This window comes from Terrapene carolina, unplaced genomic scaffold (genome assembly GCF_002925995.2).
Source record: "Terrapene carolina triunguis isolate 2854851 unplaced genomic scaffold, T_m_triunguis-2.0 Scaffold96, whole genome shotgun sequence".
NCBI lineage: Eukaryota > Metazoa > Chordata > Testudines > Emydidae > Terrapene > Terrapene triunguis.
Window position 1 is genome coordinate 74,095,399 of NW_020664447.1, and position 27,634 is coordinate 74,123,032.

General features: G+C 39.5%; 1 protein-coding gene across 1 annotated transcript in view; it reads left to right on the forward strand.

Annotated features, from left to right (window-relative positions):
- Positions 1 to 27,634, forward strand: part of PPP4R4 (protein phosphatase 4 regulatory subunit 4) — a 108,808-nt gene that overhangs the window by 9,889 nt on the left and 71,285 nt on the right. The window contains exon 3 of the mRNA XM_024197128.1: positions 25,983 to 26,085. Within this exon, the coding sequence (XP_024052896.1) occupies positions 25,983 to 26,085 (103 nt within the window). The remainder of the gene's footprint in view (positions 1 to 25,982; positions 26,086 to 27,634) is intronic.

Consider the following 27,634-nt stretch of genomic DNA (forward strand, 5'->3'; position numbering starts at 1 on the left):
CCCCTTTAACTAATTCCTTATCTACCTTTCAATTCTCATATTAATCCCCATCTTTTCCAATTTTAATAATTTCCCATGTGGAACTGTATCAAATACCTTACTGAAATCCAGGTAGATTAGATCTACTGCATTTCCTTTGTCTAAAAAATCAGTTATCGTCTCAAAGAAGGAAATCAGGTTGGTCTGGTGTGATCTACCTTTTGTAAAACCATGTTGTACTTTATCTCGATTACTGTTCACTACTTTCTCTTTCAAAATTTGTTCCAAGACCTTTCATACAACAGAGGTCAAACTAACAGGCCTGTAGTTTCCTGGATCACTTTGTTTCCCTTTCTTAAGCATAGGAACTATATTGGCAATTCTTCAGTCATAGGGTACAACCCCCGAGTTTATAGATTCCTTAAAAATCCTTGCTATTGGGCTTCCAATTTCATGTGCCAGTTCCTTTAATATTCTTGGATGGAGATTATCCAGGCCCCCTGATTTAGTCCCATTAAACTGTTTGAGTTTGACTTTCATCTCGGATGTGGTAATTTTTATCTCCATATCCTTGTTACCATTAGCCACCCTGCCACTACCCCAAGCTCTTCATTAGCCTCATTAAAAACTGAGGGAAAGTATTTGCTTAGGTGTTGGGCCATGCCTAGATAATCTTTAATCTCCACCCCATCCTCAGTGTTTAGGGGATACTGTGATTGAAAGCAAATAAAATAATCACCGTTTTGGCTATTTTATTAATATTATATTAAAGAAAGAAAAATAAACATTAAACAACATAAATAACAGAACACAAATGACTAGTTACTTCAGTTACAATCTCTTTTCTGTGCTTCTCTGAGGAGAGCTTTTCACGTGGATTACACCTTTGAGAGTGGGCCTGCTTTTGGTGGGGCACTTCTTTCTTGGTAAATCGAAACCAAGGTCTTATTTCCCAAAATTATTGAGAGTCCAGTCTTAGTATTTCATAGATAATAAGGCTATTTATGGGTAAGCAAAATAATTGTTTAAGGACATGTAGATCATGTTGGTTAATTATTAATAACCAGAGAGTTTATGGGTGGGCAAGGTAAGCAATCTTAACTAAATTGTATGAAATAGAAAAAAAAATTCAATCATTTACTTTAGAAGAAGCTATTTAAAGAACTGTCTTAAGAAAGGCCAATTAATGAAGGAATCTTAAATAAAAGTAAATCTCACTATTCTCTGTTTACTAGTGTTTAGTCCCTGTCCTTTCATGTTTAGCCCCTCTGTGCTGTCCTCACATACAGGTCTAAACATTTGGTGATTAACAACAGTTAATATTGTTACACTGATTGGAGTGGCTCACAACTGTGAGTTCCTACTTCAGGGCAGACTTTCAGAAACAGAGCACATACCCCAAACTGGTGATGTGTTCTATCATTAGATTTCACCAAGCCAGTACCAAATATGAACTCCTGGATCACTATACCATTCTTACCATGGAGTCACAGACAGTCCCCTTAGACTATCCATCCTATCTTGCCATCCAGAGAAACTGGACTTTGTGATAAAACAACTTAAGCCAAAAATTACACCACATCATGTTTCTCCCAGTCCCGAGAGACCAGTCACTTACCCCATATCAATTGGTACTCCAGATCTTACACCAGACAACACTAGTAAACCAACTAAAGATTTATTAGCTAAGAGAAGGAAATGAGAGCGATTGAGAGGTTAAAGCAGGTAAAATATATGTACAGGTGAATCACAGTTTGTAATTCCAAATGATGGCAGAGTTGTAATAAACGGCCAGCTTCCCCAAAGTCTTTACAGGGTACCCAGATTGTCTCTGGGGATCTCCGCTTTGCATCTGGTACACTTCCCTGTAAGAGTCCAAACAGTTCAGAGATAAAGGATCTTTCTTTGAATCCCTTCTTATAGCTTCTTCTCACAGAAAACAAGCTGACAATCTTTCTCTAGCCACATGGGCTTTTCCTTTGATAATGGTGAGCGAGGAGTGCACTTTGTGAGTGATGGCCATTTGCTTTGGAATTAGCACTTTATCAGAAAAAAGTCCTTCATTAACATTCCACAAGGCTTCTTTGATGTCTGATGGTATTTAGTTACAGGGGTATTTATAATGTAAATATTTGTTATTACATTATGACAGGACACAGATAAGTAAAAACAATGCATATAACATCTGTGACACATCATGTGCCAGCAATGCCCCTCTGCCATGTACATTGGCGAAACCGGACAGTCTCTACATAAAAGAATAAATGGACACAAATCAGACATCAGGAATGGTAACATACAGAAGCCAGTAGGAGAACACTTTAATCTCACTGGACATTCAATGACAGATTTAAAAATAGCCATCCTGCAACAAAAAAAGTCATAAACAGATTTTAAAGAGAAACTGCAGAGCTACAATTCATTTGCAAACTTAAACACCATTAATTTGGGCTTGAATAGGAACTGGGAGTGGCTGGCTCACTACAAAAGCAATTTTCCCTCTCTTGGTATTGACACCTCCTCATCAATTATTGGGATTGGACCACATCCACCCTGATTGAATTGGCCTTGTCATCACTGGTTCTCCACTTGTAAGGTAACTCCCTTCTCTTCATGCACCAGTATATTTATGCTTGTATCTGTAATTATCACTCCATGTATCTGAAGAAGTGGTTTTTTACCCACAAAAGCTTATGCCCAAATAAATCTGTTAGTCTTTAAGGTGCCACCAGACTCCTTGTTGTTTTTGTGGATACAGACTAACATGGCTACCCCTCTGATACTTGACAATGAATACTGTTTCTTAGTCATTACATCACTGCAAAAGGATTGGAAAATATGCCTTATGGTGATAGACTCAAGGACCTCAATCTGTTTAGCTTCACAAAGAGAAGATTAAGGGGTAACTTGATCACAATCTATAAGTACCTACGTGGGAAACATATATTTGATAATGGGCTCTTCAGTCTAGCAAACAGAGGTATAACAATGCAATGGCTGGAAGTTGTAGCTAGATAAAATTCAGACTGGAAATAAGGTGTATGTTTTTAACGGTGAGAGTAATCAACCATTGGAACAATTTAACAAAGATCATGATGGGTTCTCCATTACTGACAGTTTTTAAATCAAGATTGGATATTTTTCTAAAAGGTATACTCTAGGAATTATTTTGGGGAAGTTATATGATCTGTGCTCTACAGGAGGTTGATGATCACAATGGTCCCTTCTCACCTTAGAATCTGTGAAAGCCACACTGTGAGTGATCATAGGAACATGGTACAGTGTGGATTTAATACTAAAATTAAAAAGTAATATTGTATAATGCTCTTTGTTCATCTCTAACTTTTCACTCTTCTTTCTAGCTAGAGGGCATGGAACATCAGATTCAAGCCTGATGCAAACTAATTCACATGAATGGAGTTGTACCTACTTAGAGGAGGTCTGGGTCCAGAGGATAAAGACTATTACTAGATATCTTGTAACGAAACTTCCAGTTTTGTTCTTAGTTTAGCTAGGAAAGTGTTTGCACTTGTGCAGACCTTTTCTTTCACTTTCTTTTCTTTGAGTTATGTATTCTTAGGTGCCCATCACTATGGAATCTAAATAACTTGCAAAAACTAGGGAGCATTGACTGCACCCTCAGAGGGCTGTAATCTCATTCTCTCCTTTCCCAGCTGATTGTTTTTTTTGGGAGGGATGGGGACAGGGAAGGAGAGGAGTTATTTATCCATCCTTCTGTCTTCTGTCTTCTTCTCTGCCTCACTCTCATGGATCTGCTAGTTTAGGTAGACCACTTGTTCTCGTTTTGGAAATTGGTCTCTGTAGCCAGTTTTCTTTCAGTGAAGCCTGTTTCTCTTTGACTTTTGGAGGCAAGCCACCCATCTCAGAATGGATATGCTTCCCAGACTATTTCCCAGTTCCTCTTTACTCAGAAGCATGTCATAAAGGTTTTTGGGTATTTTTTTTTTTTTTTACTAGAGATGCACTAATTTATTTATTTTTTGTGGGGGAAACTATAGCAGCTGCAAATGTAGTGAGTACTCACTTCTAGTGCAAGTTCAAATTACTGTTTTGTTCCTTTCATGTTGGAAAGAGAGACAGTTAGTGTTAGTTGACCACAGTTGTCTGGCCTGGGTGTGCTTGGACCAATGGTAATGTAATACTTGTTGTGTCTCCTTGGGACAGGACAAGTTCAGAAAACAGGTGACTTATAACCACTCTGGCTAGTGGCTTTAGATCTAATCATTCTATATGTCACCTGAATATTTACTGAGAAACAGCCATGTTTTTTCCCAAAGGAAAATCTTCAAGTAGCCATAGATGATACACCTTTACCAACAATAGCTCTGGGATATTGGAAAGTTTTCTTTTGTGGATTTAACTTGGTGAGAAATAACTCCAGCTCAGATTCTTTTTCAGGAAAAAAAAGAGAACTCTGTAGGTGCATCTTAAAAACCCACCTTGTCAAGATAGGAAAAAAATATAAAAAATACTTCAAATATTTAAATCTTGAGGATTTACATAGAAAGAGTTCTAGGAATCTGGTTTATGAAAAAAAAAAACATATCTCCTGGTGTGTCTTCAGCTAACTAAAGCAAACATCCATCCCTCCAAGAGAGGCAGAAGTGCCACGATATGGGAAATATGTGAATTTTTCTATTAATAATCATAAATAGTAATACCTTTTCTGTAACTTTATTAAATAGCTCATTTTGGATTAGGGAATGCAGCTCCCTACCATATCAGGAGCTGGAAGAGTTATTTAGATTATAAAATCTTCAAGGCAGGGATGTCTGTTTTTTGTGGTTTTGGTTGAGATTTTTTTTTTGGACTAGATCAAGCACAGTCTGTGCTAAATAAATACATAACAGAGAAAAGGAAGATGACAATTTAAATAGGGGTTTTAATCTACTCTGTCTTTAGTATGCACTTTAATGAGTAACTATATGGTATGCATCTCACATTATCTTTATCTCCAGATTAAAAACCTAACTGTAACTGCTTTTTAAAGGTGCACAGCAAGTTTTTAGACCTCACATGTTTATAGTATTCTACAAGAAAACAACATTTTTAACATGATTTCATAATGGATTATCCAGTGGATTTAAGCATGGGACACATTGCTATGGGCAGACATAATATGGTCCTTGCACTTTTATCTCTTAATATTTCAGCCATTTGAAATGAGGTTTTCTAAGAGTAGTTAGTTGTTAGGGCAAGAGAGTGGTAATTAGGATTCCTGGATTTTATTCTTTGCTCTTTCACTGTATCTCTCTCTGATCTTGGGTAAATTACAAAAGTTCTCTTTGCCTTGATTTACCTGTCTGTAAAATGGGGATGATGATCTTCCTTTTAATGGTATTGGGAGGTTTTCTTCATATTATTAAAATTCTTTCAGATCTTTGATGAATGATATTTTGTAAATGCAAAGAATCCATTGTTATCCTATTACTCAGGCTCTACAGAGAATATTAATGTTCTTTTCCTGAACTCTGTTCCTTCACTGACTACTGCTTAATTGTTGTTTTTCCTTTCTCTCTGTCACCTGAGCACTTCCCTCTGCTAGTGAGTTTGGTTAAGCTGATGCTGTTCAAAGCAAAATGCTGGTTATAGGACAGTGTGGAGAACCCTTTCTGTCAAGTCTCATGGCTGTAACAGCACAAATAAATATTCTATAAATAAATGAAGGTCTCTTCAGTGCACACCTGGAGCTCTCTATGCATTGAAGTAAGACTAGACCACTAAGTACAGTATGTCACTTCTAAGTTAAATCTTGCCTCAGAAAGTCCACCAGCAAGGATGCCAAGTCAGATCCCAATACAAGTATTCTGCATTACAGCGTTTCTCAGTCCTGAATATGTATCATTGTGCTGTCTCAGTGGCTGTTTTACTGGATTCTTTCCTTTTTTCAGTGCTATTTTCCCCCCTTTAGACAGATGTTGATATTAGCACACTGAATATGTGGGCCAGATCTTCAGGTGTTTTAAACTGGCATAATTCCATTGAAATCAATGGAGTTGCACCCAGCAGAGGATCTGGTCCACTGAACTTAATCATCATGCATCCAAAGGAAAGATGCATTCGTTTTAAAGAAGATGTCCATCTAATTTTAGTATATGTGGGTGAGATTACTGTCTATGCTTTATTTATTCTTTCCACTGCAAAATGTCACACTCCTTTTGGGATAATCATACTGTTAGGAATAATTTAAAATAATGGTATGTGAGAGGAAAATAGTTTCACAAAAGACCATTTAAGATCAGTGTAGTTGACATGTGGATCACAATCAAGACCAGGGCCTGAGATCAGGATTGTTTAAACTTGGTTGGTGCTGGAGAGATTCCAGCATTGTGTTCATCACCATTGTGGATGGGCTTAATGGCAGAAAAGTTATATACATTTCTATTTCATATTCTTTTAGGTGAAGTTCCTCAAGGGAGAGATGGGAAATTAAAGTATATTTGCTTGTTCCACTGAATTTCTATCTGTCATGTTCATTCTGTTACCTGCTTTGCGGCCTGATCCCAAGTCCAGTGAAGTCAATGGGAGGACTCTTGTTAACTTCAATGGGCTTCAGATCAGGCTGTTGCACCATCTGACTTCCAGACTGGATATGTATCAGGCACCCCACTCTTTCTTTTTGAGCTGACCATGAATCAGCTGCAGCAGGAAATGGAAGTAATTGTAAATGATTCACACTTTGCTGAGGAAAAGCTGTCCTTGATCTGTGTGTGTTTCTGACAGATGAGGGAACATAATTGCAATCAGCTGTTTGATACAGTGTATCTGCTATTTCTCACTGCTTGAACCTGACCTGGGTAGCTAAGACTATTGAAACTATTTGAATAACAATTAGAGGATGAGAGAGTCTTATTACTTACATTCTGCTTAGCAAGTAGTTTATGCAAGGTACAAGTTCACCATTTTTCAAAAATCTGAGCCCCTTTTTGGTTTTGGGATCACTATAGAGACAACACATTGCACCTGTAATCCGCAGGAACTGTTTCTGGGTTCAAAACCCTTGAAAGTCCTATCCAGCCCTCTTTTGGTTTGAATAAAGGTAGTTTCACTCCACCATTTCTAGGGCCAGAGTTTAAAAAACAGACTTTAAAATGGCAAGGCTCTGTTTTCAATACCCAAGTTTTTGCACCCACAATTTTGGAATTTAGATTGAGATCAGTGTTCCCTCTAATATTTATTTTTCTCCTGTGTGGAGGGGGAAAATGGCTGTCCGAGCTCAAGTTTTTAAACCTCTGAGTGCAGTCTCTACCTCTTCCATTCTCTTCCCCTCCTTACTTTAGCCCCCCTTTCATTTAACCTACCTCTTCATTCACTCATTGACCTGCTGTCTCTCTTCATTCATTCCATACACAATATCCATTATTGCTGCCTCTTTACCATTCACTCTCACTTTTTCTTCCCCTTTCTCCCTCTCTTCTGCAGCAGTGAAAACAGGATGTTCAAGCATGTGCAGGCGACATTTGGATACAATACTCCTCATGTTGTTGTGCACTGCGTCAGCCACCACAACCTATTCTGGATTTAAAAAAATATGATCTCTATCTTAAACTGTAAAATTTCAAAGCATCTTTCAAAACTCATTCATACTTTTTAAGTCCCAAAAAATAGTGTCAGTATCAAGCTCTGGCTGTTGCCCTTGAGGTTACTGTCATATGTTTTGGAGATATCTTCTATATGCACTGGGTTGTTCATCAGGCCAGTGAAATCTTTGGAAAGACAAGTAACAGTGGAAGCCAGTTGGTCCAGTATGTATAATGGCTCACATTTGTGCAGTGCCTTGAATTGAAATGGACCCTAAAATATATTTAGCGAGCTATAGAGATTTTGTTTCATTCATGACCGAAATGGAGCCACCTCTGTGGATAAACTTATTGGTATAACCATTTGGACAACAAGTGAAAACAGATGCTTTATGTAACTCATTCTGCAAGAGGAAATTTAAGTGTGCAGAATATATTCACTGCTGCTAGTATTTGTGTACGAGCAGGGATGCAACCAGAATTTTCCTAAGGAGCGGTCCCAGAGCTCTTCCTCCCTGGGCCTGAACCAAGCCTCAAGCTCTCTCCCCCTGCTCCCAGGCCTGCATTTCCTCCACTGTTGCCTCTGTGCCCAGCCCTGCACTCTCCCCTCTGCACCCAGCTCTACACGTGTTTTTCTGGTGTCCCACACCCAGCCTCACAGTCTTCTTTCCCCCCCCCCCACATAGTCTTGCACCCCGTTCTGAGCTCTCTTCCCCCTGCAACTAGCTCCATGGTCTCCCTGCCCCACACCCAACCCCAAGCTCTTACCCAGAGAAGTGTTCAGTCTGAAGAGCACTATCCTCACCAAGGGACAGATGGCTCTTGGAGTCCCAGACCTCATCCTCTGGCATCTCCTCTTCCCCAGGAAGCACCCAAATCGCAGATCCAATCCTCCTACCATCCTGGGGACTGAGGTTCCTGATGCCCCCACGCCGCTTCTCCCCAGTGGCTGGGGGTGCTTGGTTCCCAGGGGTGCTGGAAGGACTGTACAGGTGAGGGGAGCAAGCAGGCTCACAGGGTTGCAGAGCCAATCAGATATGCTGAGAGAGGGGCAGCCAGGCCAAATTTGAGTGAGTGGCATTGCGACTTGTCATGTGTGTCCTTTTAAACACATTCACATTTATGTTCCTGAAGGTTTTTCTAAAATACAAGTTTTTGAAATGTTACCCCATAGTAATTAATGTTTAAAGTTAGTTAAAGAAATTGATGACTCTTAGAAGAATGAGGTTACTGTAGTACATTTGCTTTGGCAGAGTCACAAAATGGTCACTTGTCTGAATTATAATTCCTTTTGGCAATTTTTCAATAAGAAAACAAAATAAGAAAGTTCAATCGAGCAAACTGATCTTGGTAAACATGGTTACTATGAATACATAGCTACAATATTATCCAGTTAAGTATTGTTTTTCTAATCATATTTAAACTCCATTGGATTGTTCATACACCTCTACCCCAATATAACGCGATCCAATATAACACAAATTCGGATATAATTCGGATGTAAAGCAGCGCTCCGGGGGGGCGGGGCTGCGCACTTCGGCGGATCAAAGCAAGTTCGATATAACGCGGTTTCACCTATAACACGATAAGATTTTTTTGGCTCCCGAGGACAGTGTTATATTGGGGTAGAGGTGTATTTAGTAACACAAGTTAAATTAAGCAAGGCACTGAAAGTTAGTTGACTCATTTATTTTTTCATAGTTTAAAGTCTATGTAGATTTTATCGAGATTCACTGTAAAACAACCCAGAGGCACATTTAGTGGAAGAAGTAGAAGAGCAGGAAGGGAAAGTGTTTTTGGAAAACCAGATATTCTATGGAAAAAGGGTTGCAAATTCAAATGTAAAAAGGCAAACATGGCTATCATAATTGGTACATCTGTGTTTCTTATAATAGAGCTCAACTATATTTTATAGTTTCAGATTTTTTGTTGTCTCTTATTTGCAACACCCTCTTAGAAGCTTAAAAATACAAGTCCAGATTCTTTTGTCCAGTTGAGCTTGTTATGGGAGACAAGGTGGCTTTACACCATTTTAGTAACATAACAATCCTGGGGCTAGCTAGAGACATGTTTGGGCCCCAACCCTGGAAATATTTGTGTGTTCTTAACATTGTGCATTTGGTAATTCCAAGTTAATGGGACTACTTGCATGCATAAAGGTAAGTGTGTGTAAGTATATGCAGAAATGGGCCCTTGGCTCCTGGAGTAATTTAAAGCAGCTTTAAGGGTGCTTTAAATTATATTTGGCTGTTTATGGCCCCAAAGTTCTAGTTCTGGAAGCTAGGAATTGCTGCAGTGCCAAGGTGATCTGACTCTGCCCTCTGTCTTATGAGCACACTCCTAATGCCAGGGAAGCTGGATCTCAGGGGCCCATACATATAATACAGCAGTATAATATCTCTTAAATTGGATACCAATTTTATATGAGGACAGAGTCTCTTCTATTTCTTTACTATCATTTACCATCAGAAAATTCTGCAATTTAATAGCTATACTGACATCTGTCTTTTTAATAATTTGCTCCCAAATCTCATGTATAGCCTCCGTTTCAAAATCTATCAAAAATTCTTAGTAAATTCCCTTTTTGTTGGGGTTGTTTTTCTTCTATCCCCAGATGTCTATTTAGTATCACGGTACAGCTTGTGACATGGTAGGGCATAACCCACTTACTAGTTTCTTTCAAGAACTGTATTGTCTGTAGAGTCTCCCTGGTAATAGGTGTGTTTATTTTAGCAATTCAATTTGTAGTTCTGCTTCTTCTCATTCTTTGCCCAACTTGTGGTCTTAAGGTGAATTGATTGTATCAGAATGATAGTTCCTTCTATGGGATTGGGTCCAGTTTTCATATAGTTATTACAATGTCAGCTAAGTAAATTATTAGATACTTTTATTTCTGTTGTTGTTACATAATAACTTCTATTTATAGCGCTATAGTTAAAATGTGAGCATAGTTAACGTTTCCTGACATGAAAGAAAGAACTGTTGCATAGCAGATATGCGTTGCAGTGGTGGAAGGAACAGATGTCTCTTCTACAGAAAATATCATTTTCTTATGTTAAAGGAACACTAGAAATCTAGTCTTTTGTTAAAAATAGTCTAAAGCACCACATCTGTCAATATATCTGCAGGCTGATGACAAGCATATTTTCCTACTTTTTAAAAAGTTTTTCTTTCCTCTATTGCTATATTAAAATAAACAATGTCAAAAGTACAAAAAACCCTTCTACTAGTTAAGTAATGTTAGATGTTACTTGTAATAATAATAAGTTTAAAAATTAGACAGAAGTGTAATGATTTTTAAATCATTGTAAATGTTATATCAAAATCTTAAAATTAAAAGTAAATGAAGACTACATAGAATCATAGATTAATTTTACATAACTAGTAACTAATCTTTGTACTGCATGGGGAAGCTTTGTTGACCATGGGGTTGCTATTATTGACAGTGATATTTATCTGCTTTTGTTGTTTGCCTTGGCAACCAGTGCACTTTACAGGAGGAGAATTGAAAACTTGGAAAGGGAGTTGATGTTCATTAATCCCTATAAGGGCTGAATCCTGCAAGGTACTGAGCCCTCTCAATTTCCCATTTATATAAAAACAGAAGTCAAAGGGGTTCGGCAACTTGCAGGATTAGGCCCTTAAATCCTAACACCTGGAACAGAGTAGAAATTATGTCGAAAGGATCATGTAGCAGGATACACAGTCATAACGAAAGCTGTACATACAGCACCCCTTGAATGCATTGAGGCACTAACCCTGAGGCACACTAGCTTTCAGTATCCAACAAGATATAAATTTCATAAAGACTAGGAGAGGGATTTTCAACAGCACACCATGTTGGCCTAATTTTGCTCCCATCGAAGTCAATGGTGTTTTACCATTGATTTCCATGGGAGCAGATTTAGGCCAACATGAAACACTTTGGAAAATCTCATTCTACTATTTTAGTGTTATTTGTTACTCTTACAATTCTTTAAAATAATTTTATATGTAAATGTTAGCACTTGAATGGTGACAGATCAACAGCCGTAGAGACTTAATGTCCTACATGTCTACACAAAACAGACACAGTGTTCCACCCATGTCCTCACCCTTGAACTGGGTTGGCCACCTTTCAGTGTACAAGAATAATTGAAGTTCATTCTCCATGCCCATTCTGTTAAGGATTGCCAGTTGTGATGATGTATGTTTTTTTTTTTGTTTACTTTCTCTCTTCTTTTAGTGGACGCTTGTCTACCAGGAATTTGACTGAGACCACCAAACTCATTTCCCATATGCCACTGAGCAGCCATCAGAAAAAAATACAACTTTTGATTACTTTGTGCTGCTTAACAATGTCTTCCTTTACAGGCGAGGAGTCAAAGCGGAGCTCATGCCCTCCTCATATTGAGAACTATAGTCTTGGGCCCTAAACAAACAAGGCAGGCCTGGATCATGCCCCATACTCTTTCTACCACCTTCCTCAAGCCTACTTCTGTCATCTCTCTTTCCCGTATAGCCAACCCTGTCCCTAAGTTTCTTCAGCACAGGAGTAAAGACACAGTTCCTTAGGGTTTTTTCCCTCTTGGTACAGAGTAAATAAAATACACAATAAAGCTCCCTTTCCTTAAAGTTCAGAGGGAGGCCAGGTCACAGTCATTCCAAAAGACATCCCTCCAAGGATGATTTTCCTCCTCCTCATACTGGTCTGGCTGTCTAGCCACATCTATATCCAGGATCTTCCAAGTCTCTGGGCTTGATTTACACAAATAGCCCCCAGCTGTCTTCCTATTTCTCTTTTAATATTGTTCAGGCTTGTTCCCTGGAGAGCTCATGAGCTGTAGGTGTGTCTGATCTTTACATCTTTACCCTCTTCTTTCCACAAAAAGACTGGACCAGGATTTCTGGTCACCCTGGCAGGCTCTAGACGACACTGTGTACCCCTGCTTGGATTTGAACTGGTGTTTTAGAGACAAAAGGTGTGAGTGTTTAGAGTTTGACACTATTTTCACAAATTGAGTAGAACTGTCAGTCAGTAGGCATGCTTGCAAATTGCACTATGCTGTCATAATTGGTTGATTTGCCAGTATAAGATTCCTTCACATTCAACGCTTCTTTTGCAGAAGTGCAAATTAAATAACCAGGACACAAAATACACAACACATGGCTTCAGAGTCTTCCAAACATGATATTCTCTCATCCAAGGCACTGAATCACTATTACAGGCTACACACGCATTCGTTAGAGCCTGTGGGTTTATAAGGGTTACTAAATTTAAGAAATAATAATAGACGTAGAGCACAAAGTAATTCATCCGTAACCAGCTGACGAATCTTTTGAGCTAGGTTGCAGCATTTAGCCACAGTCCTAAGTAAGGGGCAGTATGCAGTTGCACTGGCTAAGTATGAGCTTGGGGAGACATTGTGCCTCATCATTCTCTGGTATGCAGCATAAAGCAGAATGCACCACACTCTTCAGGCCAGTGCAGAAGGGAGGTAGGGCCATGGACCTGCCCTCACTTTATCTATCTTTCTGCTTTAGGGTAATATGCACCTCTTGGGGAGCATATGGGTAGCAGTTCTTGGCCTTTGCATGATGCCCAAGAGAGAGAAGATTTTGTACCCTCTCTTCCTTCCAGAGACACATGTACCTGAATGAGGGCCAGGGACTATCAGACTCTTCATTTAAAAAAAAAAATTTCTGAATGCACTTTAAGAATATTTTAAAAGATTAACAATACAGTTAATATATGACTGATTGCTGCAAACCTTCTCTCATATGAGAGAGGACTACTCCCCATAGGAAAGATTTGTTGGATCTGGCCCAAATTTCAAAAGATTAATACAATATGCACACTAAATGTCAACAGGGGTTGATGTTTAGTAGTACTGTATTAGTAGATACAAATATTTAATAGTTCTGATGTTCATTTTCTAGATAACAGGTGCATTTAATTTCTCTAAGGACTTTATTTCCTTTAAGTTATGCCCAGGTTTGCTGTTTGTTTTTTGTTAAACACCAACAGTGTATTCAACACGATTCAAGACCACAAAGAAAACATATTTTGTGCCCTGAGGAGCTTCCATAGTAAAGGTCCAAACCTGGAAACACTTAGTTCTGAGTGCAGACTATGATTTCAATGGGACTACTCAAGTTAAAAGCAGTTATTTTTTATGTCCAGTAGAAAGTGTTTGTAGCATCTGGCCTCAAATAGATAATACAGAAAATACATGGAGACCCACAAGAGGTTGTCTTACTTTTTAAAAAGCAATGTATTTGGTGATGGGTGATTACCTTTTTTTTATTATTAACATTCACATTTGGGGGAATTACAGGAGAAGTGTGAGTTAAATCTTGATTTTGTTTTGATTTTTGTGAACTATAAGTATATGAACATTAGATATTCTGGATTCAATTTCTTAGCAATTAGTACAGGACATGGTGAAGGATGTACTGGTCATCTGCAGTATACAGTGGTAATCCACAATTATTAATGAGCTTCCTATGTAATTTTGCTTTTCTTATTTTCTTTCTTATTTAGGGCCAGATTCTGAAACCCTTACTCATATCAATAGGATGTTCTTGTGTGTGATTAAATACTGTTCAGCATTAGTAAGGGTTACAGATCTGGCCTTCGATAATGTGACTCTTCTAGATGTTTATTTTCTTTAAGCTGCTTCTTTAAAAATTTCATATTACTTGCTGTTCAATGTCAGGAACTTTCTCAACCTTTTCAGTAAAAAAAGAGCCCTATCTCTTAAGTTCTCCCTGTTGACTTCAACTGGAGTTCCATGTGAGGTGGGCTTGCAGGATTGGATTCAAAGTTCTTCTGCACATGTCCCAAGTAGTAACAATACAATAGTTTCAAGTTCTAAACATTTTCTATAATTTTGTTTCTCTAAAATACATGGTGAAACAAAACAGATGATGTGATATAAAGATTTTTATCTTTACTTGTGATGTCATTCCAAACTCAGACTAATAATAATAATATTATTCACACAGTCACATTATGTTATATACACATAAGGCTGTACAGTTGTGCCAAGTTTAAATTTGGCCATATTTTCTGTCTGCACAATCTGCATGCAGGATTTTTTTATTAATGTTCCCAACATTATATTTTGAAGATGCAATTTTAGAGAGTTTTTTTGAAAATTGGACCCACAATGTTGTGAATATGTCCATGGTTACAAACTGAAGAAAGATGGGAAAAATACCCAAAGATTTAGTTCTGAATGTTTGTACATAAATGATATTGTCTGCATGAAGTTTGCTCACAAAAAAGGGTGATCTAAATTGCCTTAAAGTATAGGGCTCTGACAGAGCTTTCCTGCAGTTAGTACTATTAATAAAGGAACAGTTTCTCTATAACATTGCATTTACTGTGACCTCTGAAGGAAATAACTACGTAGCATTTATACTGGTACATCATACAGTATTAAAACGGTCTTAATCTGAACATTTAGAGATAATTCACTTTAATTCTGGAGACCTGAATAGCTAAAGAAAAGAATCCACAATGCTACTGCTTCAGTAGTAATATAAGAAAAATCTTCCACAGTTGGAAAATTACAGGCTGTGTGGAGGTGTTGAAATGCCTCCAGCTCCAAATTCTGAATTGGCAGTGAGCCACTCACTGTGAGTAGTTCTCATTTAAAGGGGAAGGCACTCCTTTTCTTTAAGTTTCTTATTCACAAAGCTGATTGTATTTTGTCATAGTATCTGTTGATTAAGATGTACCGTTAAATTCCATTTTGCTGAATTTCAGAAAGCAAATCACTGTCCTTCAGCCAGGTAATGCTTTTGTTTCTCTAAGATTTTGTTGGAATTGTGCAAGTAATGTGATTAGCATGTGAGCCTTCAAAGAAGTATTAAACAAATCACTAACACGCACATAATGAACATTAGACACATTAGTGTTATTGCTTGAAATAAAATAATGAAATATTGATGTTTGATTTAAAAGAAAAACAAAGCAACAAACCACGTCCATCACAAAATAACTAATCATTTAATGTAAACTCATTCATGGTAACTGAGTTAATAACATCCTTTCATTCAGTTTTAAATAGAGGTTTAAAAACATGTTCTGGAAACTTTGTAAAATTGTACTTAAATTGTCTTTTTAAATTTTCTGTTCTCTAATCTAGTTCACCCTAATTTTGAATGGTTTTAAAAAAAAGATTTGGATATAGCTATGAGCTGTTGAAACGGGCTAACATAACTGTGTTTGTGGACAACATTCTTAAACCAGGGAACACTAGTGCAGATAAGACACTTAATGAGACCTCCTGCCTTCTTCTGGAGCATTACGTATTTAAAAGTGATATGATAATTAGCCATACAAGTGGGTCGTAATATTTTTAAGAATGCCATCCTAATTTCAGTTAGGGAAGTAGCCTAGTTATTTTAATAGATGTATTTAAAAAAAACCCAAAATGTTGATGCACTTCTCAAGTTGGATGTTATTGTAAACTATAGTTGCATTCTTGGTAAAATTACAGTCTACATTCTTGAGATAAGGTAGAAAGAAAGAGGGAATGAGAAAAGGAGAAGAGTTGGATAGCCAACATGCAAAATCTTTATCATGAATGTTATTTTTCTATATCTTATTTGTCAAACTATTTCTATTAGCGTTTAGACTAATTTGGCTCCAAAACAGTTTCTAGATATCACTAAAACTGTCTGACAATTAATCTTCAGAATAACAACCTTTAATTTGATAACATTTAGTTAATATTCTAGTATATACTCATGTTGTGGAATTTCAGTGTCCTTTGTATGTATTTCAATGTGGTATTCTGAAAGATCAGAAGATGAAAAAATATATACAACTGAATATTGTAAAATAAAGTTTTAAATTACAATTAACATTCTTAAACCTGCTGCTGTGAGAGGAAAGTGACATGATGGAGTCATAGAATCATAGAATATCAGGGATGGAAGGGACCTCAGGAGATCATCTAGTCCAACCCCCTGCTCAAAGCAGGACCAATCCCCAACTAAATCATCCCAGCCAGGGCTTTGTCAAGCCTGACCTTAAAAACCTCTAAAGAAGGGATTCCACCACCTCCCTAGGTAAACCATTCCAGTGCTTCACCACTCTCCTAGTGAAAATGTTTTTCCTAATATCCAACCTAAACCTCCCTGTACAGGAGTTTGCCGGGGCTCGACCCGTTCCGGGGCGGCGGGGAGCCACACCGACTCACTGCCCGTTGGGGCTTGGGTGCTTTGTCCGGCTGCAGGGTCTCGCCCGGCAGCCCTTGCAATCCTGAAAGATACAGGAAGCCCACCCTGGCTCAGGGCAGGCACCAAGGTTGTGTCAGGGCTCAGACCCTTAGTCAGGGTCGAGCAACAGTACATAAAGTATTTAAGCCCAGGCCTTAGGTCAGGGCCGGGCCACAAATGCTGAGGCAGAGCTCAGGCCCTCAGGCAGGGCTGAGCCACAGTAATAGGCCTGAGCCTCGACAGGCTTGGGAGAGGGGGAGACTGCCACCCACAGGTTGGGTGGCAGGGGGGACGCAGGCCCTCCCACTCCACTGCGTCCCAGCCCGGGGCCCTGGCAGCGGCAGAAGACCCGCTGCTTCGTCAGTGGGGATCCTGGCCGCAACACACAGACATCGGCTCTGGCAGTGCTGCAGCCAGACTGGGGTCGGCTGCCCCCGGGCTACTTCCAGACTCCCCCTCTGGGCCTACCTGGGTGTTGGCGTCGGCCTCGGGGGGATCCTGGACCATGGGTTCATCCGGCCAGGGATCGTTTGGCAAGTCCGGGAGCTCCTCTGGATAGGAGGCGCAGGGCAGGCCCGGCGGCTCCTCTGGGTAGTAGGTGCCAGGCAGGCTCGGTGGTTCCTCTGGGTAGCGGGCGCAGGGCAGGCTCGGCGGTTCCTCGGGGTAGCAGGCGCAGGGCAGGCCCGGCGGCTCCTCGGGGTAGCGGGTGCAGGGCAGGCCCGGCGGCTCCTGGCGGTCACTCCGGGCCGCGGAGGTTTCCCAGCCCCGAGCTAGGCTGGCGACGTCTGGTCTCTCTGGCTGCTGGGGCCAGACTGAGTTCTGAGGGCCCGGTTTTATACTTCCGGGTCGTCGCCTGACCCTCTGAGGGGCGGGCTCAGAACTCCCTAGCTCCGCCCACTCCGGCCTCCGGATGGGCTCTTCCCCTTCCGGGGTGGCGGGGAGCCACACCGACTCACTACACTCCCCCACTGCAACTTCAGACCATTACTCCTTGTTCTGTCATCTGCTACCGCTAAGAACAGTCTAGATCCATCCTCTTTGGAACCCCCTTTCAGGTAGTTGAAAGCAGCTATCAAATCCCCCCTCATTCTTCTCTTCTGCAGACTAAACAATCCCAGTTCCCTCAGCCTCTCCTCATAAGTCATGTGCTCCAGCCGCCTAATCATTTTTGTTGCCCTCCGCTGGACTCTTTCCAATTTTTCCACATCCTTCTTGTAGTGAGGGGCCCAAAACTGGACACAGTACTCCAGATGAGGCCTCACCAATGTCGAATAGAGGGGAATTAACACATCCCGTGATCTGCTGGCAATGCCCCTACTTATACAGCCCAAAATGCCGTTAGCCTTCTTGGCAACAAAGGTACGCTGTTGACTCATATCCAGCTTCTTGTCCATGGTAACCCCTAGGTCCGTTTCTGCAGAGCTGCTGTCTAGCCATTCGGTCCCTAGTCTGTAGCAGTGAATGGGATTCTTCCGTCCTAAGTGCAGGACTCTGCACTTGTCCTTGTTGAACCTCATCAGATTTCTTTTGGCCCAATCCTCTAATTTGTCTAGGTCCCTCTGTATCCTATCCCTACCCTCCAGCATATCTACCACTCCTCTCAGTTGAGTGTCATCTGCAAACTTGCTGAGAGTGCAGTCCACGCCATCCTCCAGATCATTAATGAAGATATTGAACAAAACCGGCCCCAGGACCGACCCTTAGGGCACTCCGCTTGATACCGGCTGCCAACTAGACATGAAGCCACTGATCACTACCCGTTGAGCCAGACGATCTAGCCAGCTTTCTATCCACCTTATAGGCCATTCATCCAGGCCATACTTCTTTAACTTGCCAGCAAGAATACTGTGGGAGACGGTATCAAAAGCTTTGCTAAAGTCAAGGAATAACACATCCACTGCTTTCCCCTCATCCACAGAGTCAGTATCTTGTCATAGAAGGCAATTAGGTTAGTCAGGCATGACTTGCCCTTGGTGAATCCATGCTGACTGTTCCTGATCACTTTCCTCTCCTCTAAGTGGTTCAGAATTGATTCCTTGAAGACCTGCTTCATGATTTTTCCAGGGACGGAGGTGAAGCTGACTGGCCTGTAGTTCCCCAGATCATCCTCCTTCCCTTTTTTAAAGATGGGCACTACATTAGCCTTTTTCCAGTCATCCAGGACCTCCCCCGATCGCCATGAATTTTCAAAGTTAATGGCCAATGGCTCTGCAATCACATCCGCCAACTCCTTTAGCACCCTCGGATGCAGCGCATCCGGCCCCATGGACTTGTGCTCGTCCAGCTTTTCTAAATAGTCCTGAACGACTTCTTTCTCCACAGAGGGCTGGTCACCTCCTCCCCATGCTGTGCTGCTCAGTGCAGTAGTCTGGGAGCTGACCTTGTTCATGAAGACAGAGGCAAAAAAAGCATTGAGTACATGAGCTTTATCCACATCCTCTGTCACTAGGTTGCCTCCCTCATTCAGTAAGGGGCCCACACTTTCCTTGACCTTCTTCTTGTTACTAACATACCTGAAGAAACCCTTCTTGTTACTCTTAACATCTCTTGCTAGCTGCAACTCCAAGTGTGATTTGGCCTTCCTGATTTCACTCCTGCATGCCTGAGCAATATTTTTATACTCCTCCCTGGTCATTTGTCCAATCTTCCACTTCTTGTAAGCTTCTTTTTTGTGTTTAAGATCAGCAAGGATTTCACTGTTAAGCCAAGCTGGTCTCCTGCCATATTTACTATTCTTTCTACACATTGGGATGGTTAGTTCCTGCAATCTCAATAAGGATTCTTTAAAACACAGACAGCTCTCCAGGACTCCTTTCCCCCTCATGTTATTCTCCCAGGGAATCCTGCCCATCAGTTCCCTGAGGGAGTCAAAGTCTGCTTTTCTGAAGTCCAGGGTCCGTGTTCTGCTGCTTTTCTTTCTTCCTTGTGTCAGGATCCTGAACTCGACCATCTCATGGTCACTGCCTCCCAGGTTCCTATCCACTTTTGCTTCCCCTACTAATTCTTCCCTGTTTGTGAGCAGCAGGTCAAGAAGAGTTCTGCCCCTAGTTGGTTCCTCCAGCACTTGCACCAGGAAATTGTCCCCTACACTTTCCAAAAACTTCCTTGATTGTCTGTGCACCGCAGTATTGCTCTCCCAGCAGATTTCAGGGTGATTAAAGTCTCCCATGAGAACCAGGGCCTGTGATCTAGTAAGTTCTACCCCCTGGTCTGGTGGTCTATAGCAGACTTCCACCACGACATCACCCTTATTGCTCACACTTCTAAACTTAATCCAGAGACTCTCAGGTTTTTCTGCAGTCAAGTCAAGTCAAGCTTTATGCTGCTCTGCAATAATAAAAGCAATTGTTTAATGTTTTACAAATTCAAAGTGCAGTACATATTAATTCACACCACAGTCTTCTGAGGTAAATAGATAAGTATTATTGTTCCCATTTTACTGATGGGGAAAGTGAAGTGGAGACTTTAAAGCAATGACCGTTCAGTTTATTGATCTGGATTTAAGACCGCACAGCAAGTATTTTTTAGGGATGGGATTAGAATTTAGGATGTGCTGGACCTCAACCCTGTGATCATTGCTTCAGGTCTTGCTGTCTCTGCCAATCAGAAGAAGAAATTTAAGCAATTTGTTAGAATATGAAATAATCATCTTTAACAGAAAAGGTCACCTATAGATTGTTACTGTTGCAGCCATAACTCAACTTTATTTAATAATTTTGGATCTATATGTATCTCCATCCCCAACAAATCATAAAATCATAGAAAATGTAGGGCTGTAATCTCCCATAGACTTTTCTGTTTCCTCAGTATTACCCTCCCAAGAGTCACAGATCAAATCTAAGCATCCCCTGACCTGCCTCCCATACAAGAGATCAAAAGGAGCAAACCCTGTGGATTCTTGGGGGACACTATACGTGAACAATAAATATGGGAGCAACCCATCCCAGTTGCCCTCATGCCTGGAAACATGCATTCCAAGCAAGGCTTTTAGAGTTCCGTTGAACCTTTCTACAAGTCCACTAGTTTCAGGGCGGTATAGTGAAGCTTTCAAATGCTTTACCCCACACAACTCCCATAACGTCTCAAACTATAGATAAAAAATTAGTACCATAGTCTGTTAAAATTTCTTTGAGAAAACCTACTTTGCTAAAGATAGTGAACAAAGCTGTGGTCATGGTCTCAGCTTCAAAGTTAGACAATGCTACGCCTTAGGGTACCTAGTAGCAAAATCTACTACCACAAGAATATATTTCTTTGCATTCCTGGGAGGTTTAGTGAGAGGTCCAAGAATATCTGCAGACACTCTGGCAAATGCCTCCCCTTTAATGGGTAAAGGCTGCAAGGATACTTTTCTAGGTCCCTTAAATCCTTTGCGCTTCTGACACAAGTCACAGCTCCTACAGTAGGCCATCACTGAGTCATACATAAGTGGCCAATAGGAGTTTTGCTTCAACCTGTCACATGTTCTTTGACCTCCAAAATGGCCCGTCATGGGCTAACTGGAGCAGATCTCTCCTATATCCTTAGGGTATAACTATTTGCTGACACACTTAATCAGGAAGCCTCTTTTTCCCTAAATAATAGGGCTGTTGATTAATCACAATTAACTCAAAAAAATTAATTGCGAATAAAAAAATTAATCACAGTTTTAATTGCAACTGAAATGTATTAAATATTTTGACTTTTTTTCTACATTTTCATATATATTGTATTCTGTGTTGTAATTGAAATCAAAATATTTGCACTGTAAAAATGATAAACAAAAGAAATAGTATTTTTCAGTTCACCTCATACAAGTGCTGTAGTGCAATCTCTTTTTCATGAAAGTGCAACTTACAAATGTAGATTTTTTTTGTTACATAACTGCACTCAAAAACAAAACAATCTGAAGCCTACAAGTCCACTCAGTCCTACTTCTTGTTCAGCCAATCGCTAAGACAAACAAATTTGTTTACATTTACAGGAGATAATGCTGCCCTCTTCTTATTTACAATGTCACCAGAAAGTGAGAACAGGCATTTGCATGGCACATTTGTAGCCACCAGTGCAAGGTATTTACATGTCAGATATGCTAAATATTCGTATACCCCTTCATGCTGTGGCCACCATTCCAGAGTACATGCTTCCATGCTGATAACGCTCGTTTAAAAAAATAATGCGTTAATTAAATTTGTGACTGGACTCCTTGAGGGAGAATTGTATGTTCCCTGCTCTGTTTTACCATCATTCTTCCATATATTTCATGTTATAACAGTCTCGGATGATGACCCAGCACATGTTGTTCATTTTAAGAACACTTTCGCTACAGATTGGACAAACCGCAAAGAAGGTACCAATGTGAGATTTCTAAAGATAGCAGCAGCACTCGACCCAAGATTTAAGAATCTGAAGTGCCTTCCAAAAATCTGAGAGGAACGAGGTGTGAAGCATGCTTTCAGAAGTCTTAAAAGAGCAACACTCCGATGTGAAAACTACAGAACCCAAACCACCAAAAAAGAAAAACAACCTTCTGCTGGTGGCATCTGACTCAGATAATGAAAATGAACATGCGTCAATCTGCACTGCTTTGCATCGTTATCAAGCAGAACCCATCATCAGCATGGACACATGTCCTCTGGAATGGTGGTTGAAGCATGAAGGGACATATGAATTTTTAGCGCATCTGGCACGTAAATATCTTGTGAAGCCAGCTACAACAGTGTCATGAGAATGCCTGTTCTCACTTTCAGCTGATGTTGTAAACAAGAAGCGGGCAGCATTATCTCCTGAAATGTAAACAAACTTGTTTGTCTGAGCAATTGGCTGAACAAGAAGTAGGACTGAGTGGACTTTGCAGGCTCTAAAATTTTACATTGTTTTATTTTTGAAGGCAGTTATTTTTGTACATAATTCTACATTTGTAAGTTTATCTTTCATGATAAAGAGATTGCACTACAGTACTTGTATTAGGTGAATTGAAAAATACTATTTCTTTTTATCATTTTTACAGTGCAAATATTTAATCAAAAATACAGACGCTTCCCGACTTACGCAAGCGTTCCATTCTGGAACTCGAATTTTGCGTAAGCCGGAAATGTATACCCAACCATTACGCAAAAAAACAAAAAAAAACAAAACCAAAAAACTCTCTTATTTCTAGCTTATGGAACTTTTTCTGTAAGTGCGGATTTGTGTAAGTCAGGTTTGCGTAACCCGGGGGGCCTCTGTAAGAATGTAAAGTGAGCACTGTACACTTTGTATTCTGCGTTGTAATATAAATCAATATATTTCAAAATGTAGAAAACATCAAAAATATTTAAATAAATGGTATTCTATTGTTTAACAGTGTGATTAATTGCGTGATTAATCACGATTAATTTTTTTTATCGCTTGACAGCCCTACTAAATAATATTCCCTCTTTCACAAAAGATCTTCCCTGTCCTTCCCCAGTTGGGGGCATTATTCTGCGCCTTAGCCCTGGCCTGCTTTAATGAAATATCACTCTGTTGAGTGACAATAAATTTCTTCTGAGTTTTACTTAAATCCAGAATTACCTCTGGTGCATCCATTTGCCTGCAATGAGCCTTTTCCTCAGTAGTGCATCCCGCTGTTACATGCACCTCCTATGCTCCTCCTTTTCCATCTCCGCAATCTTTTGCTTCTCCCTTAATTGAAGTTCTGTCATTTCTTTTTCATGCTCAAGATGCTGCTTGTCTTTCACTGTTTGCATTCTGACTGCTTCTGCTGTAGCTGCATCTGGGGCAGGTGAAGACTGAGGCCCTGCTTTCTGGTCACTGTCCCTGAGCAAATTTTTCAGTTCTTGATCTGGGGCTTTCTTCTTAAAGGATAAACCCCTTTGTGAGCACAAATCTTCAAGGGCTTTTCTATCAAGATCCTCATATGTTCATGGCTCACTCATTGTAACTAATCTTTAACCAGGGGTAGGCAACCTATGGCACTCTTGCCGAAGGCGGCACGCGAACTGATTTTCAGTGGCACTCACACTGCCCTGGTCCTGGCCAGCGGTCCGGGGGGCTCTGCATTTTAATTTCATTTTAAATGAAGCTTCTTAAACATTTTAAAAACCTTATTTACTTTACATACAATAATAGTTTAGTTATTTATTATAGACTTATAGAAAGAGACCTTCTAAAAATGTTAAAATGTATTACTGGCACGCGAAACCTTAAATTAGAGGGAATAAATGAAGACTCGGCACACCACTTCTGAAAGGTTGCCGACCCCTGTCTTTAACCCTTAAAACTCTCAATATCAAAATTAAATTTTGATTAGTATGAGGGTTCTGATCCAAACCCAATTAATCTGTGTTAATATGTGTCCTAACCAGACTACACCAAATGTGTCTGGGTGACTGCATGAGCCACACTGAGAATGCCACACTCAGGGAAGACTACAAGGAATAGGGCAGGCAATCCCCCCAACTGGTGGTTTATTCTATAATTAGATACACCAAGCCAGTAACAAATCTGGAGTACCATACTGGTTAACAAGAAGCCAAACACAGTCCCCTTCAGGCATTCCAGCCCTTGGCTCCCATCTAGACAACCAAGTCTAATATAGTGTGGGGTTTCTGAAAACTCTGTTCACCATACTTAAATTTATACCTATCCCAAAGTATTGGACACTTACCCTCAGGTCAATATGAATTTAAAATCTTACCCAAATATCACACTGTCAGCCAATCCTTAGTAAACTAACTAAAAATTATTAATAAAGGAAAAGAAGAGAGTTATTAATGGCTAAGAAATCATATACATACAAGTGATTTTCAGTGTTCATATAGCAGTGATGTTATATATGTTGGCTTGCAAAAGTTTCTTTGAAATTATTCCAACAGGTCAAAATTGAAAAGCAGCTTATATGTAAAGTGTATTAAAGTCTTTCCATACTATTTTCCAGGGTATTCAAAATAAATATTTGGAAGATCTCAGACCAAAGCTTAAACTTTCCCTGTTCAAAGTTCAGCAGACTAGAGATGCAGGATGAGGCCCCAGGTTCCTTTTTTTTTTATAGCTGAAGCTGAAGCATGCTGACAGGCAACTTCACCATGTGGACTGGGAAGAAAAGCATATGCTGATATCTGTGATCTTTATTCAATGGGCCATTCAAAGATAATGCCCTTTGCAAGAGCCATAAACTACTAAAATAGTTTACAGATGTTTCACAATCATAAGTTTCAAAGAGACATGAGAACAATAACATTATTACTTCCAAAGCTTCACTTAAATGTTAATATCCCTCTTGATCTAGAGAGTATAGTAATAATAGTATTACAAGACTTGAAAAAGAATTAGCATCTACAAGCTAATTTGGTTTCTTCTAACAGGACATAGGTAAACCACAGACAAATACACTTAGCAAGTATTTTTTGATCCTTATCAATACAAAGTGAATGAGTTGGGGATTGCTAGCCTAATTAAGATTTCTTTGATAACCATACATAAGTGGATTGTCTTGATTACAATTGCAATGCCTCTTGTTAAGCTGTTATAGATCCGACACTGGTTGATTTGTCTGCCAGTATCACAAATGTATTCGAGTTGCTGGGCACTAACAAAGTAATTCTGATGACCTTCTTGAATGTTTCTACTGATGCACCATACTGTTTTCTATGCACAGAAAAAAGAAAATCTTTCCTGTAACATCAGTGTTCCAATGCAGACATTCTAGACTCCATTGAATGTAACCACAATAATTACATTTGTTTCCAGTTTATTGTAGAAACTTTTACCAGGTAGATATCTGTTTTTTAAAAGCATTGTGGTATTTATTTAACAGAATAGAGTTAAATTGGGTTAGTTGTCTGTAGCTGAATATAGCAACTAATTTATGTTTGTTCCTCAAAAAATGTTAAATGTTGATAGGTGAAATTAGAAATTCTAGTGGAACTCTTGAAGATCTTCTCAGCTCTAACTGCTGTAATAATAGTTTGACTCTTAACTTCAGTACTCTGTGGAACTTTTGGTACCACTTAGAAACAAAACTGTAAATTCAAGCCAAAACAAAAAGTTTATTGAGATCATTATATTTGCTAAATGGTTGCTTATTTAATCCAGCTCATTTTTTGTGTGACTTATCTTCAGCTATCTTCTTAAAACTAAAAAAAACCTTCTTCAGGAGATATATATAGTTATAGTTACATATATATATAATAGTTGTTGTATGAATAGTCATTGTCCTCACTATGAAATCTGTGACCTGAGGACAGCTTGTACTATAATACTTAAAATGTGTGTGTTTTTTGTAAGTTCTGGTCAAGACATCCAAGGAACAAGTGTGGTTGCAAATCTTCCAGTCCTGATGCAACAGAATCCTGCAGAGACACTTCGGAGGGTTTTGCCAAAAATCAGAGTAAGTTACTAAATGTGAAGTTATGAATATACCCTTTTTCCTAATAAAATATTGCAATAAAGGCAACAAGAGAAACAACTGCTTTTGTAAGTATGATTTGAAGATCATGTTGTATCAATATTAATTAGAAGGGGATGTTCCTTATTGATCTTCCACACCAATTCACTGTATACATGGAACATGTATTTTAATTGTTAATTATCACAATTAGTATATTTTTTCCAGAAAAATGTTCTGCATTCTTCTGTAAAAATCTCAGTACTATAAAGTTTACCATTCTCTGCCAGCCTATGGAGAAATTTTTAGCCAATCAATCTTAATGGTACAAATTGGCAGGCATCATTTCCTCAGCCTCATTCCATCTTCTGTGAGAAAAGCATTGAGGTTTTTATGCTACCATCCAAAATTATATATTTTGTGTTTAGTTTTCCATGGTGTATGTAATGCCCACAAAAGTTTAATCAGCTATTATTAGTTGTTTGGTGAATTCCCTATGTGCATGGTAGTCAACCAATATGGGTATATCTTAATGGGCAAAAAAGTTGTTTGTTAGTTCAATTGAGTTAACTTAACATGATTGAGAAGCCCCATTAAGATGTGGGTTAACACATTTGTAGCCATGTACGGCTACAACACAGCCAGGTTCCATAGCTTCAAATGCATTGGCCTGCATTTTGCCGCTCTTTTCAATCGAGTTAAACTAACTCAGTTGAACTAACACTATTAAACAACACATAATTTTTGTCCATCAAGAGAGGGCCTAAGAATTTATTTTGAATGATGGGATATTTCTGGTGTTTCATTGGTTCAGTGTGTTGTCATTCAGCTGAAGTTGTAGAGTAAGCCAGAACTTTAATTCAATTTCACAAAAAGCAAAGAACAAATCTGTTTTAATAGTCAGAGCTTTCAGATTAGCCTCTGGTCTCTTAAATGCTGTTCCTTCAAACATATTTCCATCTATTTTTGTTGCTGCATTTTTTTGCATTATTTGCTTTATTTATTTATTTTTAAAGTCCAACAATAATTAGTGGCTGCTCATCGCTATTTAGACTTTGTGATAAGTAATACTTAAATTGGACTACTGCTGCCTAAGACTCAAAGGAAATACTCAGATCAAAGGGAACTGATTGCTAGCAATAAATAAGTTCTTGCAACAACCTAAGACCAGCAATGCTGATAGTTTTAGTCCTGTAAAGAATGCAATAGATAACAATATTACTGACTCAGCTCTTTCAAAGATCTCAGGCTCTCGCTGATGTAACCCTTCTGTCCGACGGAGTTGGTAGCAATAAGGGCCGGGTTCAGAATCTAGGGGTTCCGTTTCAATAACACAATTCAAAACCAGCTCGAGCCCCCACCCAGTGACCTGGGACAATTACATACCACCCCCCGGATGCCTCTAAGAGGCAATACTTCCCCTCTTGCAAGCAAGGAGTCTGAGTGTAGCAAAATCCTTTTAATAAAGGAAGGAAACAATGCGGCATTATGTTGGGGAAACACCACAAACAGGATTCATAACACAAACCATGAGCAAAAGACCCACCCCCAA